Source organism: Stomoxys calcitrans, chromosome 1 (assembly GCF_963082655.1).
Source record: "Stomoxys calcitrans chromosome 1, idStoCalc2.1, whole genome shotgun sequence".
Lineage (NCBI taxonomy): Eukaryota > Metazoa > Arthropoda > Insecta > Diptera > Muscidae > Stomoxys > Stomoxys calcitrans.
Window position 1 is genome coordinate 289,215 of NC_081552.1, and position 20,500 is coordinate 309,714.

At 38.5% G+C, this 20,500-nt stretch overlaps 1 protein-coding gene across 4 annotated transcripts in view; it reads right to left on the bottom strand.

Annotated features, from left to right (window-relative positions):
- Positions 1-675: 675 nt before the first annotated feature.
- The window catches only part of LOC106096205 (transcription factor Sox-1), a 78,524-nt gene continuing 58,699 nt past the window's right edge, over positions 676-20,500 (bottom strand). For all 4 annotated transcript variants that reach the window (XM_059361333.1, XM_013263846.2, XM_059361334.1 and 1 more), the window contains exons 4-7: positions 5,553-5,619; positions 5,362-5,489; positions 4,511-4,605; positions 676-1,926 (exon numbers count right to left, since the gene is read on the bottom strand). In XM_059361333.1, the coding sequence (XP_059217316.1) occupies positions 1,291-1,926; positions 4,511-4,605; positions 5,362-5,489; positions 5,553-5,619 (926 nt within the window). In that variant the 3' untranslated portion in view covers positions 676-1,290. The remainder of the gene's footprint in view (positions 1,927-4,510; positions 4,606-5,361; positions 5,490-5,552; positions 5,620-20,500) is intronic.

Sequence of the window (20,500 nt, forward strand, 5' to 3'; positions counted from 1 at the left end):
CCTTCCGGAGCAGTTTGACCACGTTGAGATATTCACAAATGCCGCCAGTATGTATTGTTGAGGGAGAATAACAATAAAAAAAGCTTGTTGGTGTTCGCGCCAGGATTGGAAGTTAGACGTTTCCTGTTATAGGAGCACGTTCTAACCTATGCACCAGTGTTGCCATATTCAAAAATTCACAAAAGTTGAAACTGGTTGTAAGATTTCCTAATTATTTTTCATTCTGTCAAAAACCAGTCTTTGATGGCTAGGATATGTATGTCATATACGTCGGAGTTTCCAACAGACCATCTCTGAGTGGCAGGCTATTTGTGCAAAGTGCCTTTTGGTGGAAATGAATGGACCGAATATGTGCATATTTTATAGTTATTATATTGTTTTATAAAATAAATAAATCAACAAACTATTTCTTCGTTTTCCATCACGAGCAAAAGCGAAGTTTCGAATAGAATTCATCGGTAACCGATGCCATCGTCCTGTTTGTTTGTTGCTGTTTTAATCTCTAAACTATTCAAAGTTGTGAGAGTTCGAATTTGTGAGACAACTATAGTAGACTATGTGCCTAAAATACACCTCGTGTTTCCGTAGTTTCGAAGAAATTTCAAATTGCTGCAGCCTGCAACATAACTGTACCGAGTTGAATTTGAGCCGAATTGTATTTGAAATTTTGAAAAGTATGAAATGAAAATCGGTTTACTTTATTTTATACACTTTTGTGTTTTGTTTTTTTTGGGTGAGGAGGAAAAGTAGAGGGGGAGGAGGAGGAGGAGGTGGTAACAATGAAAATATCGGTTCCAGTGTCGTTTTGTATGCCTATATACACCTACATACAAATAAGTTAATAATGCTATAAATTGTCTAGGAGTCTACGCTATATTTAATTAGTACACTGTGTGCTGGCGTATGTGTGTGTGCGTGTAAAAATGTTCGTATGCCTTGTAAAATGAGTTAAGTCACAAATTTCAAATAATACAGAAATTTCTATACGACTCGTGTGTGGGGTGTAATTAATTTTTGTTTGCACCGGCATCCGTGTTGGCTTCCAGCGGTCGTTGTAGCTTTTCAATGTTCTTTTCTCTCGATGTACAGAGATAGAGCGATGGTAGGTGTTAGATCTTCCACATGTGGGTAAATGGGATAAAACGAAGAATTTATTTACCGCAAACGTTTGTTTTGGGGCTTTGTACTAGCTTGTTGTTGTTGTTGTTGTTGTGAGTGTTCTCGAAGTGTTTGCAGCGGCATTTAATGTGTTATGGACAGATTGAGCTCCTCACATTCTTCAGATGGTGGTCAAAATATAACTGTAAGCGGCCGGCGAAAATCACCGCTACTTGCCGATGACACCGATGAGCTGTTCGCGGGAGGCGCTGTTGCAGAGAGTGCGTTGTTGTTAAAGTTGCCCGCACCCTGATTGTATTGGGCGTATTGTGAGTATTCTAATTGGCTGTCGTTGGGAGAATGGAGGTGCGACTTGGAATCAGCTATCCCTCCAATTGGACCACCGCTACTATTGCCGCCGGTCTCCAAGTGCGGAGGAGAGTTGTCCCGATCGTCTATATTCGTGTTGCTGTTTGATGAGGCATTGTTGTTGTGGGGACTGGGTATGCCCAAGCCGTTTAAAAGATGCTGCTGCTGCTGGTGGTGGTGTTGATGGGCGGCCGCAGCAGCTACAGCTGTTGGATTGTGCTGCTGTGCCCCATATATTTTCGATATGTCAAAGGCATAGTTGGCCGCCCGATCCTGATACATCTTGGAGTCGAAGTAAGCCTTTGTAAGGACACTCGGGTCCAGATATGCGCTGTATGCGGCGCTAGCTTGTGCTGCCTTCGATGATTCGTACAGCGACCCGGCCGAAGCTGCTGAAGTAAGATATGAGTTGCGATCCAAGGCGAATTTCGGCACCTCCATTTGGGCCGATATGGAGCTCTGAAAGTGAATGAAACTGAATTAAAAATCAATGACATTGACAATGACAATACAAACAATTTGCATGCGGACGGCATACAGACGGACAAAAGTATCGTTTTACACTTTTGGGGGTTTTCAAATTAACAATGAAGGACGATGGCATTGGCGGTTGGACAAACACGTTTTCTAATTGTGCCTGATGACACTCTACTTAATGGGATTTGGAAACTGTTTCTTCTGCCTGGCAGTCACCCTTAGCCTCTTAGCATTCGCACTCGCAATTACCCGCCCCACCCCGCCCTGCTCCGTTACACACAATCAGTAAACATTAAACATTGCCAGGATTGAATCCTTTGGCCGCAATTAAAAACTCAAGTGGGAAAGCAAACAATCGAATCGTAGCAGGTTTTCTAACACAAACAGCACGACAATGAAAACAAATACAAATACAAACACAAACACAAACAAATACGAATACGAATACAATTTTATTGCACTGTAATCGCATTTATTTAAAGCGTTTGTTCCCCCTATTATTTAGCGTCTGCTACAACAACACAGTCATCATCGTCATCATCCTTGCAGCCAGCCCGGCTGCTTTGGGTAGAGGGTGGCTTCTCCGCAAACGTTCCCATTGAATTGAGCGGCACAAGCAGGGAATGAATGGATACAAGAGTATACCCAGAATGCAGTTGCGCTACTCTCGCCAGGACAAGGGGTGTTGAGGCTATAATTACATTGTTAACACATCATCATCTTCTCCGGTTTCATCTGTGTTTGCACTCGCATCGACACAACATCCGCCCAACTCGCTCAATGTGCCGCGAACGAGGCATGCTAACGAGGAATGAATGTTTGACTCACACTTAATCCTCCATTTCACTGTTGTTTTTATCCGCATTTACAATTCGAAACAGATTGGGAATTGGGAATTGTTACAACAAATATTGTGATTGTAGTAATCAATTAATTGTTATGATAAACGAATAATAATCGACGTGGCCCTGGATTGGTGCATATTTAACGAGGCATCATCAAGCCGGAGAGGGGGATTGCCGCCCTAGCATATAGGTAGCGACATTTCTGGTGTCTTATTTGCAAGTCGATTCACACGCCTAGAAGACCAAATTACAGCTTTCCACACATACTCATCGCCCTTAATAGTGGCGACGTTCATCAACTTCGCGTATCCTCCCCCTTATGAAGATGTTGCTGTGGTCCTGAATACCACTTGGCCGACAGAGCCGAGCAACAGTCATGGGTTTTAATAGCTTGCTAATGAATGGGTTGCACTATGCTAACAAGGCTATTACTTGGAGGTGCAGGTGAAGCAGTGAGTTAGTGGGAGGATTGCCCGAAGGCACCATTAAATCGCGAAAGGTGTGTGCCACCGTGCCATCGAAGGACGGAGCAGTTTACAAACTCTGGTGCCTTTTCTGATTACTATTGCAATATGATGCTCTAAATAATGTTTCGAGGCAGTTGCGCCAACCAGCTGAAAATATTTCGTAGTCTAACCACATAGGTGGTGTTGTTTGAAAGGGAGTTTGTGTAGTGCCTAGGAGCTTTAATTACTCCTCCATGTATGCGGCGTGAGATGCTTTCATGCCATTCCGTAAGGAGTGCCTTTCGACTTGGGCTTTTTGAGTGCTCCATCTCAGTTAATTTTTCACGGCTTGGTCATGAATGCTCGCTTCGTTCTCTTTGAAAGGCAGCTGGTGCATGGATACCAAACTGTCGCCTAAGCATTGTGACAAAGAGCGGCAACGACTCCTTCACATTGATTAAAGGGATGTAGGGCCTTCAAGCTTGAGTGCTTCTGTCACATATATGACAGTCAGTGGATGGCAGTCATTTAATGTAAATGCATGCATCTACAGCCTGCAATGAATGCAAGCACACTTGAATATCTCTCATTTGCTTGTTTGTTTGTACACATGTTTGCTCCTCCTGTTTGTACACACACACACACACATCCACATATCCATCCATACGTGAGAGCTGTTTAAATGGTTATAATTGGAAAATTACAAGGTGTTACACAGCTCAATGAGTAGCTAAACACTCTTGTTAGCAGCCGCGAAGCAAGGATGACTCGCGGAAAAGCAGTCGATCGGCCAGCACTCGAAGGATAAGAAGCCGTGACTTAAAACGTGTTTAGGCCACAGCGACGACTGCCACCGCCAGCACTTAAAGTGGGTGTTTACAAGAGGAGTGGGAAATTATGTTATTAAACAAGCAGCGGAATAATTTGCAGGTGCGTCGAGCTCAGCGCTCAGCAACGCTCGTACGTATGTTTGTCAGAGAGTGGAGGAAGCCGAAAAACCACATCGACAATGAGTTGTGGCGATCAGTGGGCAAGTATTGCGTGATGCGTAGTGTTGTGGCAGTTGTTGCATTCCTTTGCTTTGCTACCGTTCTGCTCGCTGTCATCATTCACACAATGCTCGAGAGTACTAAGAAGCAAGCAATTACACGTTTCCTCTTTGATAAGCGAACATGCCCACTCCACCACCAACCATTCAGCGAGTGCCTTCCTATTCTGGAGGGTACTTGAGTTAATTGGTACGTAACCCTTTTAACTATTTCTACTCTCACTCACCTGGGATGTTGGCGGATTCGTTTGCGTCAGATGACTGCCCAAGTGATAAGCTGCTGCGGCTGCTGGTCCCGGCGCAAAGTAACTCGGGGTAATACCTGCAAGAAGAGAAAGAAGGAGTTGGTTCAATAGATGATATCGCACAGATCTGGGGGAGTGGACCGCAAACGAATTATTGTGTCAGCAAATTGGTTCTTCAGACAACAATTACATGGACAATGGACTGGCGTAAGCGTAAGCAGACACTCGTAAGCATTTTGGCTGGCAAAACGCTGACCTCATCTAATTGTGATTGTGATTCAGCTCTTTCGATGTGAAGGCATCTCTGATCTGTCTAAAACCTTTGTTTAGATACACTTTTGTCCAAATCCCAACCAGCCATCAATTATTACCAACCCGCCATTTCATATTCAAACACATACATGTCTTGTTGTTGAGCTGTTGACTCCTCGCACAAGCAAGTGGACATATTGAGAAAATCTCCAACAATGGCAAGACAAGTCAGAATTTTTTCAATGTTCCATCACAACCCTCACTACCATCATGGGTGAACATAGAAATGCTAATTAAACAACCCCACTCGGAGCGCTTCACAAGAAAGTTGTTGCCGATGTTGCAAAAGTGCTGAGTTTGACTTTTTACAATCAACCATACATACAAGTGTTTGTCCCCCCCCCCGCCCCATTTTATTTCGTGACAATAAACTATTTTTCAATCATAGTGTCCAATTTTCTTTTGGAATGGTGCTCTATACGCTTATCAGACAGAAGCTGCAGCGTGTCTGGCCAATTCGGTGACATCACTTTGTTTGGCGTCAGTGTCCCTTAGGGCTAAAGGAACTGATTTTAGCTTACCCGCTCGAAGCGCCTCCACTGGTACCGAAGGGTATGGCATTGGATATGGGTATCCATCCCTTCGAAGAGCCTTTGGTTTCCTTCTGGGTCGGTATTTATAATCCGGATGCTCCTTCATGTGCATAGCTCTGAAATTCGAAATAGGTTGTCATTAGTTATTTAAATTCTTTTTCATGTCCGACGTGTCATACCGCAGCCGTTTGGCCTCATCGATAAATGGACGTTTTTCGTCTTCCGTAAGAAGCTTCCACTCAGCACCTGCAACGTGAAAAAAATATGAAATAATTAATAAATGTTAAATTAAATTAATTAAAAATTAAAAAGAAATTAACAAATTGTCGGCAAAGTATTGGCAATTTATTTTTTAAGTTGAACATGGATTAGTTTTTGCATGTTACGAACTACAAAATTTCTACCGCGAGGTACGTTTATCGATTTTCGAATGGTATGGTCCAAATCGGTCTATAACCTAATTTAGCCAACATAACGCAACAAACCATTTGAAAAATGAATAAAAGTAGCCCGGGGCAACTTAACCCCTCGATTTTCGTATGGTTTGTTGTGTTATGTACGCGCTCATATCTAGCCATGCCTGTCCATCCGTCTGTGGAAATTACGATAGAGGTCGAACGAATTTGCACACTTACTTCTATTTGAATATAGCTCCCACATAAAATGGAACTTCCACTTGCCTTTGTGGGTCTCTAGAAGCCGCAATTATTATCCGATTAGCGGCTTTCAACATTCGTGGTGAGTGTGGCCCAAATGGGCGGATATAGCGGCCATTTAGACCGTTCTATTGATTAAAGGTTTTGGGCCCATAAATGTCGCATTTCGCTGATATTTTGAACAGTCGCTTATGTTAGGCTTTTCAACATCCGTGCCCCATTTGGTTTAGATGTGGCTATAATTAGATATAGCTGTCATATAGACCGATCTCCCGATTTAAGATCTTAGGTCCATAAAAGGGCATTTATTACCCGATTTTGATGAAATTTGACACAGTGAGCTATGTTAGGCTTCTTGACATACGAGCCCTATATGGTTCCGATCGGTATGCATTTCGATATAGCTGCCATTTATACCAATCTCTCGATTTTAGTCTTAGGGCCCATAAAACCAACGTTTATTATTCGTTTTCGCTGAAATTTGGCACATTCGCTTATGTTAGGCTTTTCGACAACCGTGCCTCATGTGGTTCAGATCGGGTTATAATTGGATATAACTGCCATATAGACCGATCTACCGATTTAAGGTCTTTGGTCAATAAAAGGCGCATTTAGTATCCGATTTCGCTGAAATTTGATACAGTGAGCTATTTGTATTTGTATTTTATTATGATAAAACCCACACAAAAGACAATGTCTTACATAAAGCATGGATTGGTAAATTGATAAATACAATAAGTTCATTTTATATAGAAAAATAATTGATAAAATATATTCAACAATTTAAGCAAAGTTACGAATACAATAATTAAGGAAAAATAATGGGTTGAAAAATTTCAAAAAAGGAGAAAAAGAAACTTTAAGGAACATTTAACAATTTAATCAAAGTTACTGATAAAATAAATTAATAAATAGTTATAAAAAAAACAAAACCAATAATTAATTAAAATGATTATAAATCGAATATTTGAACTGTCGTTCATTACTTATAATTTAAATACTATTGGGAAGATTATTCCAGAGACGTATAGCATTAACAAAGAACTGTTGTTCAGATACACGATATTGATGACGTATTTATATTACTTGTTTACCTCTTGTAGAGTTGGCAAACGCAATACAGCAGCCAAATATGACAGTTCATTGGTAGAAATTATCTTGTGGATCATTTGCAACGAGCTATCTTAAAGAACGAGTTAAATGAGACACCATATACTTGTCTGGCAAAGTCAGATACCCGGTCTCTTCTACGCAACCAAAATTGTATCTAACGACATCGTTAAATGCCACTTACAATTTATTCCTATGAGTTACTTCACAACCGTAAAATATAATATATAATATAATATAATATATAATATATAATAATTTCGGCAAAATAAATATCCTAGCCAAAAGCATTCTTATTGGCAAAGGGGTATACTGTCGACTCATATAAACGTTTCGTAAAACGCCGTAGATCCTGGCCACTGTCGTACTGACATGATTCTTCCATGAAAGTCTGTCATCAAACTCCAACCCCAGATTTCTTGCAGATGAAACAATCTCAATTAGGGCTCCAGCAATTGCCACATCAAGATTGGGCGGCATTGTCACCCGATTCCTACCAATTACAAGGCACTTTGACTTTGTTGGATTTATAAGAAGTCCGTTGGGCTTCTTGACATACGAACCCTTGACATATGGTTCCGATCGGTTTATATTTGGATTTGGATTATGCTTTCACGAGCCTTGTTTCGTCTTCGATGTTTGCTTAATCCAATGAATGGATCAAGAATCTATGATCAAATGTTAATACAATTTTATTGTGAATATTTGGTCGGTTTAATTTAATAAGCTATCTGATTCGCTCACTTATAGACAGCACTAACATTCATCCGAAAAAATCTAATATCAAGTAAACAAAAAAAGCGAGAAAATCAGGTTATTTGGGTAAAAAAAACAAGCCTATTAATTGATAAAAAATTTCTATGCACACCAAATTTGCGGTAATTCGGTTAAAATTTGATCTCCTAGGAGCTCACAAATCAAATCGAAATATGGATCTTCTAGGCCTTTCTGTACCGTACTTGTTGCGTATACATAATGGCAAAAATTCATACCGAATTTTCAATTGGACTATTCATTTATATATCGGGGCTACATATATCAATCTATGGTTCGTATTTAGTGCCGCTTTTGGTAGGGATAGTTTGCCTAGATTACCGTATTCAGTCGCAAATAAAGGGAGCTATTTGCACCTGTGGTTTTTATTCTGGCCACACTTTTGTGGAATTGATCGTTTTGACAACTACCACTTGACTTATACTCAGTATAGTTTGCAATCCAACACTCACACCGAAAGTCAGCCAGTTAGGTCCGCAAATAGACATAGGCACCATATAAATCGATACCTCGATTTGACTTCTTGAGACCCTTAATACGTTCGAAGCCATCAAAACAACTTCCAACAAATGCACAGAATCATGTGCAGCATCGAAGAAGTGCAATTGTCGCAGACAATTGTCACTACACGAAAACACATGCATTGGGAAAAGAACAGCTAATAGACAGTATTGTCGAGCGTGGTTAATGTGGTGTTTGTATCATAGAGGCGTTCTCGCAATAAATACGATACAAATGCAACATACCAACGTACGGCCTTTGAAGCCATCACACATAATATGGTTGAAAAGTCTTCTAATCAAAGACGAAACGCGTCTCATAGTGGTTGATGTGTGTTGGGATCTCTGACTTTCCTTTTCCATTTGCAAAGAAAATCTCTGATCATTGAGCTCGTCTTGAAAGAGAAACAAAAAAAAATAATAGTGGAATTTAGTGATACTCGGCCTAACCGGCAAAAAACTTGAGAATGAAGAAGGTTGAAAAGAGGGTGCAGATATTTATCCGCCTCATGCCACTATGGACATACACCTAAGCCAGTAATCGGCTTGTTGTGGGTTCTAAATACAAAAAAAGTAACCTAGAAAAAGAAAATCTATGTTAGGAATTCGGTGCTACTTACAAAATCCTTAATTGTTTTCCATGCCACCCCCTATGTTGGTATCTGTATGACGAGAAAGCCGGGCAATCACAAAGGAAATGCTCCAACGTCTAATCATCTTGCCCGCATGCCCTACACATGCTATCACTTGCCGCACCGATTTTACATAAGTGAGCTCGTAGTCCTAAATGGTTGTGCCATAAGCATTGGCACAACCATCAATTTTTAACTTGACCGCTATTTTTCAGCCCCGTCTCCCAGTCTACTCCAAAAAATATTTTTCCGAAAGAACCCATGTTGTTACTTAACTAATGCTAAAATTTTTTTATATTTTATTTAACAAAAAATAACGCGATTTCATCGCACAAAAGTATTGGCACACTTATATTTATATCTTAAATATCTACAAATTTTAGTCTAATTAATACTTTGTTGACAAGCCCTCCTGCTTGATCACTGCGTCCAAACGGTTTGGCATGGAATTCACTAATTTTTTAGTAGTTTTCTTTCCTATGTTTTGCCGTTCTTCCATAAGTGCCAGCTGAAATTCGGACTTATTGGAAATGGGTCGGCTGTTTACACGTCTATCCAGTTCCTCCCACAAATGCTCAATGGGGTTGTGGTCTGGAATTTGCGGAGAATGTGGCAGGACATGTGTGACATTCATTATTAGCCACATACGCACATCATGAGCAAAATGTTTGGGGGTCATTGTCCTGTTGAAATGTAAATAACCTCCGTTGATTCAGTTTGTCCTCGCTTTTTTTTACATGTTACTTTAAATTATTTAAATATACTGTTTTGTCCATAATGCCATCTATGAAGACCAGCTCACCGACCCCCGCAGACGACATGCAACCCCATACCATAACTCCTCCTCCACCGTGTTTGACTGTAGGTGCAAGATTTTGTTTTTTTTTTTTTATATCGAGCCCGTCTAGCAACTCGGGCACTGTAATCGGCCTATGGAGCACTCTTCTGATAGTCATGGGATGCATTTTCTTTCCAGTCTCCTCTTGAACTTCAGCTGTTAATTGTGTTGATGTTTTTTTGGGGTCCTTTTGAATTTATCGCACCATCTTTTGACGCTCCCGGTCACTTAAAATTTGGGGACGCCCGGAGCGTTTTGCGTTTTGTAAATTTGATTCCCCTTTAAACCTGTTGTCGATGCTTCGAATTGTGAAACGGCTTCTGTCCATCATTTGGCAGATCTCAGCAAACTATTTTCCTTGGCTGTGAAGGTGCATTATAAATTTTCGCTCAGATACAGACGTTTCTTTTTGTTTTGGGGCCTTTTTTTGTATTTTCAGCATTTAAACTTAAATTAACGGTAAAACAACACGGAAGATAATTTTAGGAACCAATTGCAAAGAACAAAACAACACGGTAGACAATTTTAGGAACCAATATTTTTGCAAAAAGAGTTGCCAACTGCCAAAATTTAGGAAAAAATATAGCAGAACATGTAAGTGTGCCAATACTTTTGTGCGATGAAATCGAGTTATTTTTTTCAAATAAAATATAAAAAAGTTAAAAAGAAAAATTTTGGAATAAAAATTTCTGCATTATTTAAGAAACAACATGGGTTCTTTTATAAAAATATTTTTTTTTTGAATAGCCTGGGAGACGGGGCTGAAAAATAGCGATCAAGTTAAAAATTGATGGTTGTGCCAATAATTATATGTGGCACTGTATGTGTCCCGTCATGATACCAATAGCTATACTGACCTCCTTCTTACTTCCTTTCAGTAATAGGCTCGTCTTCTCAGGCGTTAATCTCCTTCTTACATTGCAAGGCTGTTCGTGACCTTACCGTCCTGGTTGTTATTGCCCTTATGGTAATTATACTGTCCGTAAAGATGATCAATGATGCCACCAGCCCATTGACCACACCAAACTTTGACGTTTTCTGGATGCATTGGTAGCTCTTGCAATGCTTCTTACTGATCTTCACTACAAAATTGACAATTCTGCTTATTTGCGCACACATTGAGCCAAAAAAGAGCTTGTAAGACGATTCATGGTTAAATTATAGACCGAACTGAAGATGTTTGACAGTGAAACAAAACACGAAACATGCGTGAGCTGTTTACACCAGTGTTGCCAAAAAGATAATAGCTAAAAAATCACTCTTTACAACTTTCTTGGTGAACAAGAAAAAAAAAAGATTTCTGACATTTGGCAGAATTAATGAATTTGAACGTTTTATTTTTTCCGTTATCCTTGTAGGAAATAAAAAAAAACCTATATACCATAGATGCGTTTTGCAAATAAAATTATGTTTATATTTTATTACTTTAAGCTATTGGGTTTCCTAAAAAGTAATTGCGGATTTTTTAAAAGAAAGTATTGTAAATGCATTTTTAATAAAACTTAGAATGAACTTTAATCAAATATATAATTGCCATTTTGTTCGATAACCTTTTGCCATCTTCCTGGCAAATTTAGTATTCCACGCTCATAGAACTTCTGGCCTTTATCTGCAAAAAACTGAACCAAGTGCGATTTTATAGCCTCATCATTGCCGAAAGTTTCACCATTTAAGGAGTTCTGCAAAGATCGAAATAAATGGTAGTCTGATGGTGCAAGGTCATGGCTATATGGTGGATGCATCAAAAGTTCCCAGCCAAGCTCACTCAGTTTTTGGCGAGTGACCAAAGATGTGTGCGGTCTAGCGTTGTCCTGGTGGAATATGACACCTTTACGATTGACCAATTCTGGTCGCTTCTCCTTGATGGCTGTATTCAATTTGTCCAATTGTTGACAGTAAACATCCGAATTAATCGTTTGGTTCCTTGGAAGCAGCTCAAAATATACCACACCCTTCCAATCCCACCAAACAGACAGCATAACCTTCTTTTGGTGGATATCAGCCTTTGAAGTGGTTTGAGCTGGTTCACCATGCTTGGACCATGATCGTTTTCGACTAACGTTGTTGTAAACAATCCATTTTTCATCTCCAGTTATGATTCGTTTTAAAAACGGATCGAATTCATTGCGTTTAAGGTGCATATCACAAGCGTTGATTCGGTTTGTTAAATGAATTTCTTTCAATACATGTGGTGCCCATATTAAAATTGACGCCAAACAAACAAATGTAAACAAAATTTCGCGCACTTTTTTTCTAAAGCAAGCTAAAAGTAACAGCTGATAACTGACAGAAGAAAGAATGCAATTACAGAGTCACAAGCCGTTGAAAAAAATTGTCAACGCCGACTATATTACAACTATATTACCAACAATTACTTTTGGGGAAACCCAATATATTGTTGATTTCGTAAGGGTAAATTGGAAATATATTTTGATTTCTTGGAGTTCATAGTGCTAGTGAATATGAAAGTAGATTACAAACTTGAAAACAGACATCCATTGGTCTGTTAGAAATATATTTTCTTGCTAGCAATATCTGAAGCACTGCGAAAACATTAAAACCAAGCCGAAAGTGCAAATATTTCTAGCTGAAACTTGATAAACGTTATGAAGCGACTACACATTACCTATGAGTGGTTGATTTATTTTCTTATCACGATAATTGGTACAATGGCCTTCTGTGTATGACACAGAAGTGTTTTTTTTTTATTTGTTTTGGAGTGGTTGTGGTTGGACATTGCTAATATTTTACCAAAGGGATGTGTCAGCTATGTAAACGGAAGATGCCTATTTGCTCTAAGTTATGAAAAGAGCAATTGCCTACTCTTCGAGTTCCTTAAGTAATTGCTCCATTTATCTGCAATACACAAAAATGTCTTCATACGTCATGGAGCCCCAAGAAGTTATTGACTGCCCAAGTGAACGCGACACTCGAACAAAAGGCCGAACAATGGATGTCATAAATGTTTGAGGCGATTACACACTACAACTGTACTAGCTACTCTTCTTGTGGCCTTAATAAAATCAATGTAAATAGAACGGACTTGTATAGTTACATCCATGTTGCCAGAATAAGATGGGATGGGACTAATGAGAGTGAATGTACGTACATCCAGGGGCTGTCAGTTAGGCAAAAGGCATTGTTCCTATTGAGGTACATTCGATTTAAAGATGGTCTTGGCGAATCCTTAACACTGACCGCCCACGCCAACATCTATTTGCCCATATGCTCATTTCTACACATGTTCGAGTGTAGCAGGAGCAAGTTGACCCCTCCAAAGCCTTTTGTATTCGGTATCGTATATTCCCTTTGGAGTCACAGTATTTGATTGATCGGATAAAATACGGATTTCATCGCACAACAATAAGGTTTCATCTCGGCGATGACGACGATGAGGTTCAAAATGAAAATGCAGACAGACAGACATACGAACTCGAACGCTATTACGCAAATGCAATGGCGCAACAAAGGACTGAATAACCCGCTTCCACTCTGACAGATACACCTGTCAATTGCACGATGGGATAATAAGTTTCTATACAACCCCACGTATTGCAAACAAACAATACAGAGTCGTCGAACAATGGAAGGCGGACCCCACCCAACCAGTCAGCCACCTTGTCACTCACCGCCACTGCTAAAAAAAACAATAATCGAAAAATCAAAATAATGAAAGGAAGAAACCCAAACAATCGCAGCAAACACAAGCCTTCGATGGGTATGAACTAAAACTCAACTTTCAATTGAATTCTAATCAATTGTTCCCTGTTTCATTGCCATTCAGCTCTGTTTGTTTTCAGTCCATTGTATGGACGCCTTCCATTGTGAAACTTTGTTGTAGACTCATATCTCGTTCAAATATCCCGTGAGTATAACAAAGCCCATACCGATGCCCCAAGGCATTGGTCGAATACCACCCACTTTCTAATATTCATATCTGAGTGATGGAGTCTTCAGCCTAAAGTTCTCTTTCTCTCACATGAGATTGCCAATGGGGGCGTAGGAGCTGCCACCTAAGCAAAAATATGCGGACAGACAGTTTACTTTGGCCTGATACGAAATGGTTTATCAAAATTAAAGCATATTTACATCATACAACAGCAAATTGAGATAACGGGAACACAACAGAACGTTGTCGACAACTCGAGGCACGTTTTAAAATTGTTATGTTTTTTTTAAGGCGTCTGGATCCTTCTGCAGCTATATTTACCGCATGCTAATAGACTCATTGTGAGTAGCAAAGGGATAGTGAGTAGCCGATCTTTTGAAGTGGAATCGTATTTTGTATTATGGTGATGCAAAACCAATGAATTGCTGTTTCACAATTTTGGGCATAGTTTTTGTATTGCTATTCGCAAGCAGGGCCCTATTTCAGGATAATGCTCATTTATGAAGGTGCTATCAGACGATGTACAGCTGTGTTCAAAATAATAGAAGTGCTACTTCCTCACATTTTGAAAAGTCAAATTTGTTGGCTTACAAATATCCATATTAATGGTGATTTCGATTTTGAAAAGAATGCTACACTAATGTTGCATTTATACGGGACAACATTTCACAAATGTCGCCCCTAACCTTCTCAGAGTGTTACACTTTTTGCATTTTCAATCAAACATATGTAGTCATTTCGACCAAATCATATTATACAATAATAATACATTTTAATTCATTAATTGTATCCTACACCACTACTGTGGTACAGGGTATTATAACGAGTGCATTTGTTTGTAACACCCAAGAGGAAGAGAGATAGACCCATTAATAAGTACACCGATCGACTCAGAATCACTTTCTGATTCGATTAGCTATGTCCGTCTGTCTCTCCGTCTGTCCATGTTAACTTGTGTACAAACTACAAATTTGGTATGGGCATGCTTTTCGGCCTAGAGACGAAGCCTTTTGGAATTGGAAAAAATTGGTTCAGATTTGGATAAAGCTGCCATATATATATTCGTCCGATTTGGAGTAATACTGCAATAAAATGGTCATCTGTTAACCGATTCTTTCGAAATTTGGCAGAAGGGTTTTCTTATCTCGACATTACCGGTTAATTTCATAGAAATCGGTTCAGATTTGAATATAGCTCCCATATATATGTTCATCCGATTTGCAGTAATATAGCATTAAATGGTCATTTGTTGACCGATTTTCTTGAAATTCGGTAGGAACAATTTTCTCTTGATTCTCAATACCACTGGTGAATTTCATAAAAATCGGTTCATATTTGGATACAGCAATAACCGATTCTCTCGAAATTTAGCAAGAAAGACTCCTTATGACTCTTAATATTGGGTTGCCCAAAAAGTAATTGCGGATTTTTTTAAAGAAAGTATTGTAAATGCATTTTTAATAAAACTTAGAATGAACTTTAATCAAATATATAATTGCCATTTTGTTCGATAAACTTTTGCCATCTTCCTGGCAAATTTAGTATTCCACGCTCATAGAACTTCTGGCCTTTATCTGCAAAAAACTGAACCAAGTGCGATTTTATAGCCTCATCATTGCCGAAAGTTTTACCATTTAAGGAGTTCTGCAAAGATCGAAGTAAATGGTAGTCTGATGGTGCAAGGTCAGGGCTATATGGTGGATGCATCAAAAGTTCCCAGCCAAGCTCACTCATTTTTTGGCGAGTGACCAAAGATGTGTGCGGTCTAGCGTTGTCCTGGTGGAATATGACACCTTTACGATTGACCAATTCTGGTCGCTTTTCCTTGATGGCTGTATTCAATTTGTCCAATTGTTGATAGTAAACATCGGAATTAATCGTTTGGTTCCTTGGAAGCAGCTCAAAATATACCACACCCTTCCAATCCCACCAAACAGTGGATATCAGCCTTTGAAGTGGTTTGAGCTTGTTCACCATGCTTGGACCATGATCGTTTTCGACTAACGTTGTTGTAAACAATCCATTTTTCATCTCCAGTTATGATTCGTTTTAAAAACGCATCGAATTCATTGCGTTTAAGGTGCATATCACAAGCGTTGATTCGGTTTGTTAAATGAATTTCTTTCAATACATGTGGTACCCATATTAAAATTGACGCCAAACAAACAAATGTAAACAAAATTTCGCGCACTTTTTTTCTAAAGCAAGCTAAAAGTAACAGCTGATAACTGACAGAAGAAAGAATGCAATTACAGAGTCACAAGCCGTTGAAAAAATTTGTCAACGCCGACTATATTACTACTATATTACCGACAATTACTTTTTGGGCAACCCAATATTATTGGTGAATTTCATAGAAATCGGTTCATCCTTCCTGTCGAAATGTGACAGGAAGGATTTTCTTATAACTCTCGATAAACTGGTGAATTTCATAGAAATTGGTTCAGACCCACTGCAAGCGCACTTACTGACCAATCTTCCCAAAATTTTGTACAACGCTTTCCTCGACGACTTCCACAATATTCATAATGTTTGATCGAAATCGGTTCAGATTTAGATACAGCTCCCATGTATATGTTCGTCAGATTTTGGGTAATTTGTTTTCATTTGTCAACCGTAGTTATTATATAATCTAATAACCTATCTGAATACATCCGCCGAGGTCCATTGGGTCAGAATTATACATAGCCCACCTTTTGCATTTATAGGGTAGGTGTAGGGTATCATAAAGTCGGCACCGTCCGATTTTGCCTTTCCTTACTGGTTTTTAACTGTAATATCTGTAATAGTAGGACAAAGAAAGCACTGTTCCAAGGAAAGGCTGGCATTACCTCAAAACTACGAAAACAAACCCAAAAACTATGAGAAATTTATAGAGGATTTAAGGAAGTAGTAGGATGCTTCGAACTAATCATTGCAAATCCTCATCACATTAAAAAAGGTCGGAAACCCTCGGGTTCAAACGTTAAACATCATGATGATCGTGGTTTTGTGTGATATAGCAAATCACACCCAACTGCGTCTTTAAAAATGATTCAAAAAGAGCTAAATCTGACTGTAGTGAGTCCCACTATTCGCAAACCATTGCGGGAAAGTATCTTACTAGCAAATCGTTCAAGAAACATTTAGGTAATTCTGCTAAAGGACATATCGATTGGCTAATGGAAATATGGAGGAACATATTTGCTGTGTTTTATTTTAGCACTGGATAGATAAGTCGTAAAGGGCAAAGATAAAACGCAAAAAAAGTTTTCAGAGCAAGTCTATTGGTTTGACATGAGGTTGTATCGCCATTTGCCAACCTGTCACAACAATACGAGGAAAAAAGTGCAAATATCTGTAAAATTTACAAATAAAATTTGCAAAACATGTGCGGGCATAGCAGTCAAATAAAACGTTTTAGGATTGGCGCACGCAATTTTATAATTGTTATTTTACAATTTATTTCATTTATTTAATGAATACCTACACAACAAGATTAAATCTTATAGTTATAGTGCAGGCTTATAAGAACAGTCATATATCCTTCTTAAGAAATAATAAAACAATTTTTAAAGGAATAAACGAATATCAAAATAATTAAAAAAGACTTTAGAATTTTTGTGAAATAGTTAAAAAAGAACTTTAGAATAGTTTAAACAAGTAAAAAGGCGTTAAGTTCGGCAGTGCCGAACTTTGGATACCCACCACCTTGGGTATATATGTAAACCACCTTTCATCAAAATCCGGTGAAAATTGCATTATTTATGTCAAGCCTAACATAAGTCACTTTGTCTAATTTCAGTTACATCGGATTATAAATGCGCCCTTTTTGAGGCCAAGACTTTAAATCGAGATATCGATCTATATGGAAGCTATATGCAAATCTTGATCGATCAAGACCAAATTGCAGAAATATGTGGAGGGCTTAACTTAACTCTCTGTCCCAATTTTCGGCAACATCGGACAATAAATGCGCTTTTTATGGGCCCAAAACATTAAATTGAGACATCGGTCTATATGGCTGCTATATCCAAATCTGGACCAATCTGAGTGAAATTGAAGAAGGTTGTCGAAGGGCCAAACACAACTCACTGTCCCAAATTTCGGCGACATTGGACAATAAATGCGCTTTTTATGACACCAAAACCTAAAACCGAGAGATCGGTCTATATGGCAGCTATTTCCAAATCTGGACCGATCTGGGCAAAGTTTCAGCTCAATATCTCTATTTTTAAAGACTGTAGCGTAATTTCAACAGACAGACGGACATGTCTAGATCGTCTTAGATTTTTAAATAAATGTGGCTTTTATGGGCCCAAGACCCTAAATCGGAGGATCGGTCTATATGGCAGCTATATCCAAATCTGGACCGATCTGGGCAAAGTTTCAGCTCAATATCTCTATTTTTAAAGAATGTAGCGTAATTTCAACAGACAGACGGACATACGGACGGACATGTCTAGATCGTCTTAGATTTTTACGCTGATCAGGAATATAAATACTTTATAGGGTCGGAAATGGATATTTCGATGTGTTGCAAACGGAATGAATGAATATGCACTGGAGATTAGAATTGATTTAAAGACATACGGACGGACATGTCTAGATCGTCTTAGATTTTTACGCTGATCAGGAATATAAATACTTTATAGGGTCGGAAATGGATATGTCGATGTGTTGCAAACGGAATGAATGAATATGCACTGGAGATTAGAATTGATTTAAAGAGATGAGTAAAATAAGGCAGAAGGTTAGGAACTAATATTCTAATGTTCTTGGATCAATGTTATCAATACCAATAGCATTTGACTTGACTGATCTAAGACTATGTACAACTTTGTCGTGCGATACACATCTAAACTAAAAACTGCAATCAACATTTGTGCTTTCCGGAAGCCTATTAGTGTCTTGGTAACAAGTCGAGTCTATATCTAAGGTCGGAATACAACAAATTTTTCATTCAATTCTTGGAAATTAGAAATTGCCTTGGATTTTTCAATACCGATATCGTTTATAACCCTCCACTTGCCTTTCGTGTCTAACGCCGAATAATATTTGGATGAATAATATCGTAATTTTGGATCTCTAATGAGTGCATTAACTTTATTTCTTGCGGAGCGGGATTCCTCATGAAGTTCAGGCGTTTTAAAACGTCTCCACCTGGAGTAGGCTAGGTTCCTGTTACGAATAAAATTCCTAATAGTGGAATTAAACCAAGGCTTTGTATCCGATTTCTTCATCATAGTATAGATATTTGGTCATAGAGCGTAATATTAGAAGTATTATTCACAAAGAACATTTCCAATAAAACAAATTCACAATGGAGTTATTTCTGAAAGTGGAAAGGCAAAAAAGTGCCGACTGTATAATACCCTATACTTATCCTATAAGTACGCATTCTGAACCATTTTTGATGAACCTCGCCGGATGTTTTTAGATGGGTTATTAAACAATCCTATCCTATTTCGAGCAATATGCTCAAACCAGGGTTTGAATAGCTTGAACATTTTTCGAAACAAACTGTATGAACTACATTTGACAAATGACAACATTATTGGAAATCACGCAAAATCTGCCGAACATACACATAGTCCATAAAGTCTGCGTTCATGTGACAATTTCTTTTTTTAATGATTAAAAAACAACATAAAAAATTAAATAAAGTTGAGTTTTGTTGTATAGAGTGGCGCAAGTCCTGGACTGAGCTGGAAAAACAAAATTTAGTTGGATCGGTGAAGCACGGTGGTGGTGGAGTTATGGTTAGAATTTATTGAGTCCAAAACGGATAAATGGGGTTATCTCAATATTTTGAAAACAAATTTGAAACGAAGTGCTGCTAAACTAGGGTTAGCATCGACATTTTAGTTCCAACAAGATAACGATCCAAAGCATAAATCGGAGGTTGTTAGGCTTTGGCTTCTAAATAACACTCCAAAGCAGCTTAAAACACCACCCCAATCACCAGATCTCAACCCCATTGAGCATCTTTGGGATCTATTGGAGAACAAAATTCGCCAGCACATTATAATTAACAAGGAGATGTTACGAAGTGTCATGCAGGCAGAATGGGCAAAAATAACATCTGAGGAAACAGAGAAGTTTGTAGACTACATGCCAAAGAGACTAAGTGCATTTTTAAAACAACGTGGCTATTCTACCAAATATTAGGAATGTGTTAATATGTTTTTATTTTGTGATTAAGTTACTCTTTTGTTTATTTTTAATTACTGAACGCAGACTTTGTGGTGCTTATATTTAATTGTTATCATATTTAAATAGCTCTAGAGTGAAAGTGCTTAACCAAACTTAGAATTTTGATTTTGTTTTTTTATGTTAGGAATATGAAGAAAAAATTTATGTGAAAGAGTTGATTTGATTATAATTTTATTTTGTGTTCTTTAACCAATCATAAAAGTTTGTCAGGTGAATGCAGACTTTATTGGATATGTGTCTATATGGGAGCCAGGAACTTAGCCAGGATTTTCTTTTGAGGGGGGCTAATCCCACATTTTTCAAAATCGAAAATTTCAAAAAATGTTCTATTTCTATGTAATTTTTTAAGTTGTCATCGCTGATTTGTTATCAAGATATCATTTAAAAATTGGAATTGTTCTCAACACAACCAAAGACACTTGCCCTCGTTTGCGTACTCGTGCCAGTCAAATGAGAGACATAGCAACTCAAACAAAGAGGACGTGCAAAAAAATGGGGTAGTTTGCTGAGAATGTAAACACAGAACTGACATT